General features: G+C 51.7%; 2 protein-coding genes across 5 annotated transcripts; one reads left to right on the forward strand and one right to left on the reverse strand.

Moving 5' to 3' along the window:
- Positions 1-2,654: 2,654 nt before the first annotated feature.
- On the reverse strand, positions 2,655-8,166 carry YPEL4 (yippee like 4). 2 transcript variants are annotated; one of them, XM_033860728.2, is made up of 6 exons: positions 8,055-8,166; positions 7,256-7,898; positions 4,541-4,865; positions 4,316-4,359; positions 3,866-3,974; positions 2,655-3,636 (listed from the first exon to the last, which is right to left on the reverse strand). In XM_033860728.2, exons 3-6 carry the CDS (start codon positions 4,679-4,681, stop codon positions 3,547-3,549), a joined length of 384 nt encoding a protein of 127 aa, XP_033716619.1. In that variant the 5' UTR covers positions 4,682-4,865; positions 7,256-7,898; positions 8,055-8,166; the 3' UTR covers positions 2,655-3,546. The 2 variants fall into 2 exon arrangements, with proteins under 2 accessions (XP_033716619.1, XP_073665077.1); XM_073808976.1 differs by lacking the exons at positions 7,256-7,898; positions 8,055-8,166 and adding an exon at positions 4,953-6,572.
- A 3,041-nt stretch (positions 8,167-11,207) lies between these two features.
- Positions 11,208-14,627, forward strand: CLP1 (cleavage factor polyribonucleotide kinase subunit 1). 3 transcript variants are annotated; one of them, XM_004315546.4, is made up of 3 exons: positions 11,208-11,333; positions 12,096-12,723; positions 13,134-14,627. In XM_004315546.4, the coding sequence occupies exons 2-3, from the start codon at positions 12,118-12,120 to the stop codon at positions 13,803-13,805; spliced, it is 1,278 nt and encodes a 425-aa protein (XP_004315594.1). In that variant the 5' UTR covers positions 11,208-11,333; positions 12,096-12,117; the 3' UTR covers positions 13,806-14,627. The 3 variants fall into 3 exon arrangements, with proteins under 3 accessions (XP_004315594.1, XP_019804030.1, XP_019804029.1); XM_019948471.3 differs by having other exon boundaries at positions 11,227-11,585; XM_019948470.3 differs by having other exon boundaries at positions 11,228-12,021.
- Positions 14,628-15,496: the final 869 nt, after the last annotated feature.

The raw sequence follows: 15,496 nt of genomic DNA on the forward strand, positions 1-15,496 counted from the left end.
TGCTAGACACTAGGTACATTATGGTGGACCTCTAATGACTTTGGCAAGTAACACCCCCATTTTACAGATGAAAAAACTGAGAGTCGGAAAGGTTTCAGCAGAGCTGCCAAAGTTTTACAGCTCTTAAATTGCAGAGCCTAGATCTAATCCTGTCCTAAGCCTGACAGCTCACCAGTCTCTTTGGAGAGGCTTGAGTGGATTCTCAACTGAGATTGCCGGAGCTGAGGGGTAGAGGGTTTTGATGCCACCTGCTGGTTGTATGCGAGTATCTTCCAAAGGTTCAAGCCTTTAAGGATACAAGTAGTGGCTTGCTGGCTTAGAAGGAGGAGTTCCCAGACTCAGTTTGGGATCGGAGTGTGGGTGGATAAGATTGGGAGAAGCACTGTTAGGACCAGAATAGACCTCCATGAGAAAAAGGGGATGCCCAGGAAAGGAAAAAGGGCTAACCTGAAAGGACTGCTCCCTGGGGACAGGAGCTCGTGTGCCCCTGGCATTCCACACCTGCAGCTCCCTCCCTGGCTCTTGGGCAGGAAAAGGAGACCTCATCTCCACCTGCAGTTCCCAGCATGACCCCTCTTAGTCACAGGGTATTTGACAGTGGTGCTTCTCCAGGGCACACCTGTCTGGGCATCCAAGATTCGGACAGCACTGCCCACGGCCTGATCTTGAAGATTAATAGGATCCCTTGAACCCAACTCGCAGAATGATGCTTCCGGGAGAGACTGCAAAGAACTTGAGGGCAATGACTGCCAGTCACTTCCCTGTTTCCCACAGTGTCTAGTTGGCTTAATAAGTAAATTGAGAGAGAGGCAGATTTGGGGAGCTTTAAGAAGGTGGCTAGTTTGTGTCTGACGTTCAAAGTCAGAGATTTTCAAGGACAAGCCTTCCTGAACTTTGGTGCAGGAAGTGGAACTGAGAGGGACAGCGTTTCTGGGTCGCTTGCTGGAACCTGAGAGAAGGCTTTAGGCATCACCAGGCATGTGGGAACTGAATGATGGGACAGACCCCCATCAGGCCTCTCAGATGGGGGTGCTGGACATCATTCCTTCATGGCTTATTTGCCTTCATCTAGCACCTGTGTCTTCCAGGTCTCTTCCTCCCTTCTGCCCAGACAGCCTCTCCATCCTGACGTTGACAACAGTAGTTGAGACGGTACAGTTAGCTTCATGTTCCTTTTTTTTCATTCTTAACATTTCTATTAGAGCCTCTTCTCTGGGCACAAAACAGCCATTTGGTGATGTGACTCCACTTATTAAGAAGCAAGAAAAGTTCAGTGTTTCCTCAATGCCCTTGAGATGAAATTCCTAAGTGTATTATGGCCTCTGCCTGTCTTTCCTGTGCTGTCTCATCACCCACTTGCATCTGGGCTCCAGCTTTGGAAACTTTCATTTCATCTAAACTTGAGCCACTTAACACACAGTTCTCTCGGCCTGAAATATCCCCCTCCCCTCAATCTTCCTCTCTGCCCACGTAACTTCTTTTTTTTTTTTTTTACTATAAATTTATTTATTTATCTTTGGCTGCGTTGGGTCTTCCTGCCTGCGCGCAGGCTGTCTCTAGTCGCAGCGAGCGGGGCTATTCTTCGCTGCAGTGCGCGGGCTTCTCTTGTGGAGCACGGGCTCTAGGTGCACGGGCTTCCGTGTGTGGCACACGGGCTCAGTAGTTGTGGTGCACGGGCTTAGTTGCTCCGCGGCATGTGGGCTCTTCCTGCACCAGGGCTTGAACCCGTGTCCCCTGCATTGGCAGGCGGATTCTTAACCACTGCGCCACCAGGGAAGCCCCGCCCACCCAACTTCTCATCCTTCAAGTGCCGTCATAGTCATCACTCTGCAAAGCCTTCCTTGACTCCTTAAGTCTAGGCTAAGCCCCTCCTACAAGCTCCCGAGCTTACTCCCCCATCCCCGCTCAGAGCCCTTGTCACCCACTGGAATTGCCTGGTTCTCGTTTGTCCTCGCGCTAGACCGAAAGCTCCATGAAGTCAGGCCGTGGCTGCCTTGTTCTCCACTGCATCCCCAGTGCTGAACAAGGCCTGGCAAGTAAGAGGTGCGCTTACAAATAGTTGCAGTATGAATAAATGAATCTGTAAATAACAAGCTAGCTCACAAAAACAATGATTTTCATGATGCGTCCAATCCTCCCTGCAGATGTCGGTGACCTCACAAAAATAAGATCACATCACTGCCAAAAATTGCACTTGCGTCACGTGGTTGCATTGATGCTGCAGTTTTGAGCTATTTTGTTCCACTTTGTATCAGCTGCTAAGGCAGCACCTTGGCGGATCGATTTTCCTTTTAGCTTTAAGTGTGGCCATGAGCCGACCAAAACGTTCCAGAGCCAGGCTGAAAGGCAATGGGACCCAAGAAAACCCTTGTTCTGGAATAAACCTCTTCCAGGTGCCCGAACCAGGCAAAAGCAGATTCACTTGTCAAGGGCTCCAAAAGACAGGAGCTGTTTTGGATACTCCAGCTGGAATACCACTCACAAAAGCCATCTCTTATAAGCAAAACCTCACCTGAATCTCCATCCCCTGGTGTCTTGCCATTGACGAAGCAACTGCTGCCCCCTAGTGGTGTGAAGGGACAGGCCTGGGATGGGGGTGTTATGTGACCGGTACGGCACTTGCACGAGGAAGAAAAGTCAGAGGACCGAGTGCCTCACAGTTGCTTTCCCCTTTTTATTAAAAATAGACTCAAACACTTTATGTATCATACAAAAGTTTCGTTCGCTGGTGGCAGCCACGAGGAAGCCTGGCCCCGTAGCACTGATTTCCCGCCTTCCCCCCAAGGGACTGGGTGCCAGGGAGCAGTGGCTGGGCCTCGGAGAACGCCCACAACGCCGGCTTGCTCTGGAATCTGCCAGCTGGGGGTGAGGCTGTTCCAGGGCAACTCTCCCTAGCCCACGCAAGGGTCAGATACTTGAAAGTGCCTCTTCAGTGCCAAGATAAACAAGTGGAGTGAAATGGAAACCCCTGCGATTCTTTTATTACCCAGGGCCTGGGATTTGGGATTTCCACCCCCAACGAATCCTTGCTTCTGCAAACAGGGGTGGGAAACTTCACCCTTAGAGACTCCGGGATCTCCCGGTGTCTGAGGCCAAAATTTCACTCCATCTCGAGCCTTTTCCCACCTGCTATTCTGTGGCCTAGGATCTACCAGTCCCATGACTCAAAGTTGGTCCTCTGTTCATTCACAGAGGTGGAGCAAACACCGATTCCTCCCGTGGTCCTCTCTGCCTGAGTCTACGCCCCGCCATCCCCTCAATTTTCAGGACCTTGGGGCTAGAAGGCCCCACAGCCAGCCCTTTCCCCCAGTCTGTCTCCCTGGCTGCTGCCCACTCCTGAGCCTTCAACACCCCTGGGGTACCCCAGGGCCCCGTTCCAAAGGGGCCTGGGAGTGGCGAGGTGGAGGCGGGGGAGGGGGTGGTGGGAGCCGGGTTCCCCCCAGGGGTGGGGCAGTACTCATGCTGGTATGGACGCTTCGCAGGGCCAGGGGACGGGGGTGGGGAGGGTGGGGCATGCGGAGGAAGGGCACAGCCTGCCGGAGCCCCTCAGTCCCAGCCGTTGTCCTTCACCATGTGTGACATTTCAATGATGTACTTCCCTTCTTTGTACTTCTGGCTCGTCTCAAAAGCTTGTTCCTGATGGAGGGGAAGCCGTGAACGCAGGACAGAGCAGTTCCCTCCCCGGCACTCCTGCTGCCACCTGTGTTACCCCTGATCCCCAACCCCGCTACCCCCCACCCAGTCCAACCCACTACTAGCTCCCTCTCCCCTCTGGATCATGCAAAGACCTAACATGTGGGCACCGGGGCTTGGAGGGCCATGGAGACTCCACTTCAGAGGGTGGCCCTGTCCCCCCGGTACTTACATATTTCCAGCCGAGGGTGGTCTTGCAGCTCTCGCAGAAGATATCAGCTACCGAGTGGAGCCCCGTGAGCAGGAGACGCTGCTCAGCTGGCCCGCAGCCCACGTTGACCCTGTCTCAGGAAACAGGAAGGACCCAGGACCCGGTGGGGTCGCTCTGTCAGCCTAGACCCCGAACAGCCCAAAGGACCTTCCATCTGGAGAGAGCTTAACCCTCCAAATGGAAGCCCCTGCCCTCAGCAATCCACCCTTTTCTGGCTAGTGCTTGGGCCTTTTTCTTCCGGTGCTGGGATTCCCCGCAGAAGAACTGTAGACTGAGTTCCTGAACCACTTCGCAAAAGGAGAGGCCAAGGCAGCAGGTGCAAAGCCGCCTTCAGATGGCTCACCCTGTTTCTCCCAGAGGAAAATTATTCACAACACAAGCACACATGCACAAGGAGAGAGGGAGACTCACACGGAGTTAAACAGGTAGGCTCGGCCGTGGCTCCCTTGGAAGGACTGCGGAGACATAGGACAGACAGTGACTACTGGGTAGCCCTTGACCCCAGGGTTACCCTTGCCCTGAGTCACCCCGGGACGCGGAGGAGGGAGGCTGGACTTCGTTGCCTCACCCCTAGGTGGTGTTTGGACTACCCTGGGGGGAGAGCGGAGGGGAGTGGCAGGCCCCCACTTGGCGTACCTTGGAAATAAGCTCATCGTGTTTGGCCAGGTGTGCACGGCAGTGGACGCAGCTGTAGGTGCGGTGGCAGCGGGGCAGGTAGCTGCGGAAAGTCTTGGTGGGGAGGCAGGCAGGGGCCGGGCCAGGGTCGCAGCTGGGCATGACGGGCTGGAGGACGATGCCCTGGCGGGCAGGAGGGGCTGGTGCCGTGCAGCTCCCACACAGACGGTCGCAGGTGAAGCAGCGGAGCAGGTTGGCTAGAGCCGTGTTTCAGGGCAGGAGAGATGTGGGGGGGCTGCCCGGCCAGGGCCCCCCCAGACGTGAACCAGATAGAAACGGAAGTCACCTGGGAAGAGGGGAAGGTGCATCAGGAGAGCCGAGACCACGTGAGGAGCCCCTCCTGCGGGGATGGAGAAGATGGGGCACCGCTCACCTCCACCCCTACTTCCCCCCACATCGCCAGCAACCCTCCTCAGCGTCCGGTCGCACTGTGTCTCCCTGTCCCCTGGATGACAGTCTGCTCTGGCAAGCCTGGCAGCGGATCCAGGCCTCTAGCCCAGGAGGTGGTGTCTCTCCCTCCTGGGGCGGGAGCAGCCTCCACCATTTTCCACCGAGAGCAGCCCGCCGGCACCAGCGCTGCCATGGGAGCAACGTCATTTGCAAGCGTTCTTTCCTTGGTTTTCAGTTCTTTTTTGAGGATCTGCGTCCCACATGCACTGGTAGGCTCTGTGTCTCTGGAGCTCAGAGCCTTTAAAAAGTTGGGGGTGCCTGGCAGTTCTTCTTTCTCATGGCCTCCGTTTGCAATATAATTGGTCCATCACACATTTTGTGTGGGAGGGAGGGGCGTGATGAGAAAGGGAAGGAGAGCAGGCAGGCAGGTACACACACTCCGCTCCAGCCCTCTTCTGGGGCTGGAGTCCTGCATTCTGGGAACTAGAACTTGATGGATGTCTCATCGGGTACCAAAGACCTCAGACGTGGCTGCTGCCCGGTCTTGCACCTTGGTCCACTCATTCTGGCCCAGAAGCAACACTGGGCTTGTCTTCTCAGCCTCTGAGGCCCTCTGTCTCTCTTTCCTGCCCTCTGTAATGGCTGCCTCAGCCCTCGGTTAAGGACTTGGGCACCCAGCCTAGGAGAGAAACTCTCTTTCCTTCGGGCGCATCTGACAGCTGGAACCAATGGGCAACGGGGACTGTGTCGGGGAGGCCAGCGCTCCTGAGCTGTGTCTGCAGGGTGGAGCAGCGTCTAAGACGGGCAGCAAAAGTGGAGGCCCTTATTTTCAAAACCCGTGCTTTGGGGCCCAAGGCAGAGGATGTTTCTCTTCACCTTCTCCTAAGGGCAGGACAAACAGCAGTGACTCTGTGGGTGACATGAGATAAAATAATTGCTGGGTCCTGATTAAGAATTTTGAGGAAGATGCCCAGACTCCAGACCCAGAATGGCTGAGGGTGCTGGATAACGAGGGAGGTGTCCCCTGTTGGTTCTGATAAGCGAGTGAGCGGCTGTCTTCTCCCTCCTTCATGGGGCCTTCAAGCCCGTGGTGGACGGTTCAGCCCAAGTCTGGTTCCGAGATGCCAGCTGGGTGCTTTGGCAATGCTAGGCCACTAGGCAGAGCAGAGGCAGTGGGACTGAGCAAGCCAGGGCGACGGGCTCTCATCCTGTCCTCTGCGGTGGCCGCCAGCACCCCTGCTGTTCCAGTGCTTCCTGGGGCCGCCAGGCACTCTCTCTGCAAAGACCCCCTGGCAGAGACCATCTTCAGATTCAGGTCTTCTCCCCCTGCTGGGGCCCAGGAAGACACCGTGGGCTGTGCTGAGGGTGACACTGGGCTCTGGCTCTAGGAAACGGGCCTTCCTCACCAGCAGAACACTCTTCAGCCTCCACTTCACAGGGCTGCCTTCAACTTTGCCTGCAGGCTCCCCTCTGACGCGCTCCAACTAACACACCTTCGAGGGGCCTGGGGAGGGGGCCGGGTCCTAGCTCTCAGACTCCTTCCCCAGCCTCCAGCACGCCTCCCTCCCTCTCTCTCCCCTGCTTCCCCATCCAGCCCAGGAGAGGCTGCACAGAAGGCCGGAGAGTCACTCACGGGAGGGGAGGAGGGGTCACTTCTCTCCCCATCTCAGATTACCGAGAGAAGCGAGTAGAGCAAATGATTGGGAAAAAAACAAAGGCAAGCGGAGTGCGGTGGAGAGGATGCTCCCCCAAGTGAGATGGGGCTGGACCGTGGGAGGTGGGGGAGAGGGAGGGCTGGGGGAGGGGGATGCCGAGCAACCAGCGCTGACGGCAGAGGCGCCGAGGCGGAGGCTCCAGGAAACAGGTGCGAATCCCGTGCCTCTTAGGGGAACAAAAAGGGAGGGGGACACCTGCTCACAAAGGATTTTCTCATCTGCTCTGAGGCTTCGGCCCCCTCCGGGCTGGCATTCCTTAGTAGGGTAGGGTCCGAATAATTAGCAGCGCAGCCGGCTCCCAGGGCGGGCTTTGGGGGTCTGCACCAGCAGCAAAACAATAAACAGTGATGCCTGATGCTGCAGCCAGAGTTGCCGGGAAATAAGTGCGGGAACCGTCAGAGCTTGGAGAGGGATGAAGGAGCTGAGAGAGGCGCGGAGGCAGCGGGGAGGGGGAAGGGAGGACAAAGGGTGGATGAATAATGCTTTTGCAAAGGGGAGAAAGCAACACGCAGCAGAAGGAGGAAATTTGCAAAGGGAAAAAGATTCATTTGGAGAAGGGCTGCCCCCTCACCTTGAGGTCTGCTCCAGAGATCTCCGTCTATCTCTCTCTCTCTCTCTCTCTCTCTCTCTCAATCTCTCTGCTCACTCTTCTCTCTTCTCCTTCCGCTCCTTCAATGGGGAAGGGGATGGGGGCGGGGGGAGGGTAGTTAGGGGCTCAAGACTGGGGCTGCAAAGCTGGCCAGCTGCTAAGGGGCCAGAGGTTGTCTCCCGTCTGTACCTCGGGCTGTGGGTGAATGTAGCTGTATGTTGTGGAACTGCATCATAACACTGTGAGTCATCCATCCCCCACCCCCCTCACCTCCCACGTCAGAGCAGGGCTGGGAGACACAGGAGGAGGGTTGGGAGGAAGGGAGCGCGCAGGCATTGAGGGATGGGGCTGGGGGAGTGATGCAGAGGGATGGGAGCAGAGGGGCGGGACGGGAGGGGCGGGGGCAAGAGGAGAGGCTGGCTGCTCTGGAGGAAGGCGGTGTGGCCAAGGAGACTGCAAGAACCTGGGGGAAGGACAGGGCTGGGCAAGGATGGCGTACAGTACGGGTGGCAGGACTGGAGGAAAGGTGGTGGCTAGGCGGGTGACAGTGAGAGACGGGTGCAGAGTCAGGAGCGCGCGCGCACATTCAAGATGATACATCTCCCATTTCAGCTCTGGCACCAGCCTTGACGCAGGGAAAAGAAAAACACAGTAATTGTCACATATGGCATAGAGTGCCCCCAAGCTTGTACCAGGCACTTCCAAGCCTCCAGCTGAGTACCCCCGAAGGAGTCATAGACCAAATATGACATCTCACATGCAGGAACGTCTTATCACCTACCTCCAAATTACTTGTGCTACACCCACGTTACATAAGATTCTCTACTGGGCTATAAACTTTCTGAGGCAGGTCCTCTGGGAAACTCCTCTCTGCATCCCAGGACTGCGATGCCTAGCACAGAACTCTGCACACAGAAGATGCTCACAAAACAGCCGTTGAGTTGCATCTTCAGATGTTGTCCAGGTGTCTGGCTTTGGTCTCAGAGAGACCTGAGCTGGAATCCCGGCTCTGCCAATACACTTACCAGACACCACTGGGTGAGTTACTGATAAACTTCGTGCCCCTGTTTTGCTCCTCTACTAAATTAAGCTAATGACGTTTACCCCATGGAGACGTGAAGTAAAGCGAGACAACGTGTAAACACCTAAAAAACGCCTGGCACGTGATAGGCACTTAGTAAACCATAGTTGCTGTCATTTCAAAACAATGTTCTCAACTTAATACCCCTAAACCCAGAGCAGATTTACTATTAAATTCTGATAGCTCAAGAGACACATGCCAGATTTATGTCTGATGAAGAATTTAACATCTTTCTTGCTATTTTTGTATCGGTTTCCAGTTATATTTCAGTTGACCCAGAATATTTCTCATGGAGTGTTGCCCTATGCAAGCTGCTAAAGTAGGTGGACACAATATAACCCTCTAAGATAAAAACTCCCATTTCTAACCAAGGCTAACATTCAGAAAACAAAGTACTTTTCACAAGCAAGGAGGGGGAAAAGTTAAGGTAGGGAAATAAGGTTCATGGGAGGCACTGCTAGCTGGGTCTGAAAAAGTGAAAGGAATTCTGAATATTTAATCAGGGAAGATTCTGGGGTTTAAGGTAAATTCTGAAAACACAGTGTGGGTATCTTGAGTGACGTTACCAGAGGTTTGGAATTGAGAGGTAGAACTGAGTAAAGAAAGAGGGAAATATTCTTGCCTGGGCAACAGATGAGAAGGGAAATGTAAGTGGAGGAGGCATTTGTTGAGGAAAACAGTGGGAAGTGGGAAAAGGAAGGTGAGTAGTTTTTTAGGGCAAGGTTTGGAAGTGTGGAAGCAAAAAAGGATGCCACTTAATTTAAATGAACTCAGGAAGAAAATTATCAAGGATTTAGCTGGAGAGGAGAATAAACAAGACACGTGAGGACAGTATTATTTGGGGGTGGGGTGGAGATGACAGGAGTGCTTGGTGAAAGATTGAAAGTGAGGAAAGAGAGTGTAGGGAAGCATAGATGCTTTCAATGTTCTGCCCTGACTCTGTTTAAGAAGCAAAATGGAGAGCAGTCCAAAGGAGGGGGAGGGGTTTCTTCTCCCTAAAGTCAGCTTGAGATGGCTATACAATACCCAAATTACGATGACCTTCAGATAACTGGGAGAAATTGCCTCAAGGGAGAGGCAAAGAAACAAATCTGGGAGATAGACTGCATGGAAACAGGAGAGGATGAGCTCCCTAAGGGAGAGAATTTTGCAAAGGGAAGACTAGAATTGAATTTTTGAAGAATGGTGAAAGATTAGGGGATACGTGGCAGTTCCCTGGAGAACTAATAGAGGCGTGGTGAATGAATTAAATAATTAAAGCAAACCACCAAAGAAAAAGTACTGTGAGAAGTGAGAAGTGAGGGACTTCCCTGGTGGTCCAGTGGGTAGGGCCCTGTGCTCCCAGTGAAGGGGGCCCTGGTTTGGTCCATGGCCGGGGAACTAGATCCTGCACGCATGCCCCAGCTAAGAGCCCGCATGTCACAACGAAGATCCCGCGTGCTGTAACTGAGACCCGGTGCTGCCAAAATAATGAAAAGAAGTGAGACGTGAGGAAGGCACTCTTAGGAAGGGAATGGTAAAATGGGGCCAGCCGGAAAAAGGCAACCCAGAAAATCTTACCAGGCTTTTGTACTCAGATTAACCCTGTGAGCTGGACTGAAAAAAGTACTCATCTCTAAAGCAGGGATGACAATTACAGTGTGTACTTCACAGGATTCTTGTGAGGATTTAATGGATTTATACCTGTAATGCCCATAGAACACTGTGTGGCATCTGGTACTATGCATTTGCTATTATTATAACGGCACTCAAACTCCAAAATCTTGGGTTTGAGTACTAGCTTGGGCAAATCGCTTCACCTACCTTAGTCTCCTACCTCACCTGAAATTGAAGATGATAACGCTGACTTTACTGGTGGCTGTGAAAGAGGATACCTGAAAGGGCTTTGAAAAATGTAAACTACAGATAGATGGCATCGTTATAGCTTCCCCTCCTCAACTTACAATAACTTAAGAGCTAACATCAGATGCTTTCTATGTTACAGGCATTGGGCTTAGTACTTTACATACATCATCCTATTCAGTCTTCAAAACGACTTGAAGAGGTTGGGTACTGTTATCGCTAGTTCACAGTCAAAAAACTGGGTCTCAGAGTGTTTAAGTCTGTGATTTGCCCAAAGAATACAAGATTCCGAAGTCCAAACGCATCTGAAGCTTAAAGACGTGGCCTAACCTGTTGCTTGTGGGGTTAAATGACTGACCTTGTATAACTGTCAGGGATTTAGGGCGGGAAACAGAGTCCCCAACAAAACTCCCCACTCAATAGGAGAGAGGTTGTTGGGTAATGATTGACTTGCAGAGTAACTGGAAGAAATTCTTGGACTTCTATTCGTTTATTTAAAAAAATTTTTTTAAATGCTCTCTAGGGGGCAAACATTGTGTCGGGTTGGGGATGACAGTCCAGGTTACTCTCTGATAAGCTGTTTTCCTCCACTTTCCCTACCCCTTGGTTTCCTCGTATCCAAATGCGGTTCTGCTAATTTCCCCGTTTCCAGGCGATCGTGGGACCTAGACCAGCGAGTCCCCTTCCCATCCCGCCGCCCTACCCCTTCCCGGATGGCAGGTGAGCGAGAGTACTGTGGCGAGAGGCCCTGACCGCCGCGTCTCAGCAACCGTTGGCCCCCTCTGCTGGTGCCCGCCCCGCGCGGGGGCGTAACCGCCACTCCTCCTACTCCGCCCGCCCCCGGGCTTCGCGAACAATGACGGCCGCCGCCCGCCCACCTTTGACGTCACGATCAAAAACAATCCATTAACTACAAGTCCCAGAAAGCCGAGCGGCTGCGCGAGCTCGATCGCTCGCGGCTGGCTGGCACAACTACATATCACAGGGGGCATCGCGCGGCCGCGGCTTCTCCACTGCGCAAGTGCGGAAACGCCTGAGTTTCCGGCGTGGGTCTAGGCGAGCGAGGCAAGCTGTTAGGCTTAGGTCCTAGTTAGTGAGGGCTTTTTGGTTTACAAGTTTGGGCTCTTGGCTGTACAGGTAAGATAATAAGCTCAGGAACGCAACCGTCGCTTCCTTGGAGCCTGGGCAGGTTTCGGTGCCTGGGGAGGCTGGGACAGATGCTGGACCTAGAGCTGCGATCCGGGATCGGAGATGATTCTTCGCTGTTCCTCGGCGTTTTCTAGTTTATGTAGTGATTTTTTCCCCCCACTCCAGCAATCGCTGTTAATCCCCAGAGCAACACTTTGTGTGAGGAAGTGTAAGTTCTTCCAGTTGACAGCTGAGGAAAAGGTACAGAGAAGTTAAGTGATTTTATTTGTCTAAAGACACTGCCAGTGGTTGCCGAGTTGTTTTCTTATTGCTGTTTTGAGTCCGAAGCCGGTATTCTCTGCTTTGCATCCGGATTGCTGGTTCCCTTTCTTGTTGACTGAGAGGGTTAGGGATTGGGCATCTATTGCCTTTTTAAGTCTGGAGTATCCCAGTAGGGCGATGAAGGTGATGTAATCAAGTCTTTCAAACTGTAGATACCGTTTTCTTACTCCGAGTCATGTATTCACTGGGTGTTTCTATAGAGGTGCCTTTGGGTTGTCAAGCTGTATTCTAGGTACTAGAGTTACAGCAGCAAACAAAAATACCCCCCCTTACGTCCTAGTGAGGATAGACAGACAATAAACAAATATATAGTGAGACAGATGGTGATCGGAGGTAAGAAGAAGTATGAAGCAAGGTAAGGAGAAACGTCCACTGGAGGATTTTGAAGTGAGTCCTGACTTCTGTTTTGATCTGATATTTGTGTTCTAGGCACAGCAGCCACACAAAAAAGATGGGAGAGGAGGCCAATGATGACAAGAAGCCAACCACTAAATTTGAACTAGAGCGAGAAACAGAACTTCGCTTTGAGGTGGAGGCATCTCAGTCAGTTCAGTTGGAGCTGCTCGCTGGCATGGCAGAAATCTTTGGCACAGAGCTGACCCGAAACAAGAAATTCACCTTTGATGCTGGTGCCAAGGTGGCTGTTTTCACTTGGCATGGCTGTTCTCTACAGCTCAGTGGCCGCACCGAGGTGGCTTATGTCTCCAAGGACACCCCTATGTTGCTTTATCTCAACACTCATACAGCCTTGGAGCAGATGCGGAGGCAGGCGGAGAAGGAAGAAGAGCGAGGGCCCCGGGTGATGGTAGTGGGCCCCACTGATGTGGGCAAGTCCACAGTGTGCCGTCTGCTGCTCAACTACGCAGTGCGTTTGGGCCGGCGGCCCACTTACGTGGAGCTGGATGTGGGCCAGGGCTCTGTGTCCATCCCTGGTACCATGGGGGCCCTCTACATTGAGCGGCCAGCAGATGTTGAAGAGGGATTCTCTATCCAGGCCCCTCTGGTGTATCATTTTGGCTCCACCACTCCTGGCACCAACATCAAGCTTTATAATAAGGTCAGAGCCAGGGCCAAGGTGGGGTGGAGGGAAGGGCTGCTGTCAGGGTTGGAAGCTGTGCAGAAGTTTGCCAGTTAAAATTCTTTGCTCCCTCTCAGCTGGTATTATTGCCACATGATTTTGGAAAAGACGGTTTCAAAAATAAGTCAACCTCAGATTGGTACACGTTTCTATGGACCTGTTCTTAAGTGATTTATTAAATTTCTACTTAGGACATGAAACACAAGAGACAGAAGAAGCAACATAAAATAAAAATTAAATCCACGTTATGGGGTCACAACCACAGCCATTAAGAATGTCCATTTTTTTATATCTAATTCCACTTATTCTAAAGAAGGCTAAAAGAGCTGTGGGTTGGTTTGTTTCTGTGGGGTTTTTTTTTTCCCTCACCTCGATCCTTTCTTCTGCAGATTACATCTCGTTTAGCAGATGTGTTCAACCAAAGGTGTGAAGTGAACCGAAGGGCCTCTGTGAGTGGCTGTGTCATTAACACCTGCGGCTGGGTCAAGGGCTCTGGTTACCAGGCACTGGTGCATGCAGCGTCCGCCTTTGAGGTGGACGTAGTTGTGGTTCTGGATCAAGAACGACTGTACAATGAACTGAAACGGGACCTACCTCACTTTGTACGCACCGTGCTGCTCCCTAAATCCGGGGGCGTGGTTGAGCGCTCCAAGGACTTCCGGCGGGAATGTAGGGATGAGCGTATCCGTGAGTATTTCTATGGATTCCGGGGCTGTTTCTATCCCCACGCCTTCAATGTCAAATTTTCAGATGTGAAAATCTACAAAGTTGGGGCACCCACCATCCCAGACTCCTGTCTGCCTCTGGGCATGTCTCAGGAGGACAATCAGCTCAAGCTAGTGCCCGTCAGCCCTGGCCGAGACATGGTGCACCACCTCCTGAGTGTCAGCTCTGCTGAGGGCACAGAGGAGAACCTTTCAGAGACCAGTGTGGCCGGCTTCATCGTTGTGACCAGTGTGGACCTAGAGCATCAGGTGTTTACTGTTCTCTCTCCAGCCCCCCGCCCACTGCCTAAGAACTTCCTTCTCATCATGGATATCCGGTTCATGGATCTTAAGTAGAGACGAGCAGGAAGCTTTGCTGTCTGGGGCATAGAGATCTTCTGGCCATCACCTAAGGCAGATGGGCTGAGGTATGAGAATCTCCCGAGGCCAGGCTGACTGGTAAATGGTGGACTACTCGAAAGCATATATTCTACCTCTTAAAACAGGTGGTGGTAACCTAACTCTTCAGATCTTGAACCAGAAGGAAAACCATGAGAATATAATTGGTTTCTTAGATCACCTGAGTTGCCACTTTGAATGATCTGAGTTCCAGAAAAGTCCCATTTTTTTTCACTATGCTACTATGTGGACTAATTTACTACTGCTTTATATTCTGTATATAGTACTTGTTAGCTTGTTTGTCCAGGATGAGAGAGTGAATTCGAAGGACTCCTTCCAATAAAGTTCATACTTGGGGGAAAAAAAAAAAAAGATTTTAATAAACATTTTTGCCATATCACAGAAGTTAATGTAATTTTTAAAATTTTTGTTTTTCCCCTAAGCATTATAGAAACATTATTGGAATGATTTATTGCTGAATGCCTAGAGAAGAAGAAAGCCAAGAACACCTGTGAGCTAAGCAGGTGAATTTTTATGATGAGTCCCCTTTCCTTGGCACTTAGGTAAATAGATGCTAAATCTGTTGTTTAATTGGAACCAGACCGTAAGTCAAAACGTAAATTGAGCTTTCAGGTGGTAAGCTGGGAGAGCCCATTCTCTCTGATCTCTTGTAAATAATTGTCATTCCTGGTTTGGACTTGCATTATTGAATAAGTATCATGATGCCTTTCATCCATTCATTCATTTTTTTAAATAAATTTATTTATTATATTTTATTTATTTTTGGCCGTGTTGGGTCTTCGTTGCTGCACACGGGCTTTCTCTAGTTGTGGCGAGCGGGGGCTACTCTTCATTGCGGTGCGCGGGCTTCTCATTGCAGTGGCTTCTTGTTGCGGAGCACGGGCTCTAGGTGCTCAGGCTTCAGTATTTGCAGCATGCTGGCTCAGTAGTCGTGGCTCACGGGCTCTAGAACACAGGCTCAGTAGTTGTGGCACACGGGCTTAGTTGCTCCACAGCATGAGGGATCTTCCTGGACCAGGGCTCGAACCCGTGTCCCCTGCATTGGCAGGCGGATTCTTAACCACTGCGCCACCATGGAAGTCCCCATTCATTCTTTCCACACATTTTTATCATGCACCTATTATGTGACAGGGACCATTCTAGATGGGGGAACAAGATAGATGAAGTCTTGCAGAGCTTACACTAAACATAAAAAGGTAAGTGCTATGCAGAGACTTAAGATTGGGTGATAGGAGAGAGTGGCTGGGAGGCTTTTTAGATTGGATGGTCAGGAAAGGCCTCTTCTGAGCACACATTTTGAGTTAGGACCTGAATGGCTGTGTGAAATTGGGGCAAAATCTTCCTGGTGGAGGAAACAGTGCAAAACCCTAAGAAAGGGAAAAAAAAACTTAATGTGTTGGATGAAGGGAAAGGCCAGTGTGGTTGGAGTGTAGTGAATCTGGGGGAGAGTGGTAAAAGTTGAGGCTGGGGTTGGGGGAGGGAGGCAGCAAAGACCAGATAATGTAGGGCTTTTGTAATCCAAGAGCAGTGGGAAATGATGGGAGAGGGGTAATGTCTTAGTCCCTTCGGGCCGCTGTGAAAAAATACCACAGACTGGGTAGCTTATAAACGTCAGAAATTTTTCACAT

This window comes from Tursiops truncatus, chromosome 8 (genome assembly GCF_011762595.2).
Source record: "Tursiops truncatus isolate mTurTru1 chromosome 8, mTurTru1.mat.Y, whole genome shotgun sequence".
Lineage (NCBI taxonomy): Eukaryota > Metazoa > Chordata > Mammalia > Artiodactyla > Delphinidae > Tursiops > Tursiops truncatus.

Excerpts from the sequence above, each read along its gene's own strand:
- CLP1 (XM_019948470.3), top strand. The coding sequence starts at position 11,987 with ATGGTGATCGGAGGTAAGAAGAAGTATGAAGCAAG. Across the intron at positions 12,022-12,095 it reads AAGAAGAAGTATGAAGCAAG|GCACAGCAGCCACACAAAAA; the intron begins GTAAGGAGAAAC and ends TTTGTGTTCTAG. Across the intron at positions 12,724-13,133 it reads ACATCAAGCTTTATAATAAG|ATTACATCTCGTTTAGCAGA; the intron begins GTCAGAGCCAGG and ends TTTCTTCTGCAG.
- YPEL4 (XM_033860728.2), bottom strand. The coding sequence starts at position 4,681 with ATGCCCAGCTGCGACCCTGGCCCGGCCCCTGCCTGCCTCCCCACCAAG. Across the intron at positions 3,975-4,315 it reads GCCTACCTGTTTAACTCCGT|GGTCAACGTGGGCTGCGGGC; the intron begins GTGAGTCTCCCT and ends TTCCTGAGACAG. Across the intron at positions 3,637-3,865 it reads CCACCCTCGGCTGGAAATAT|GAACAAGCTTTTGAGACGAG; the intron begins GTAAGTACCGGG and ends CCCCTCCATCAG.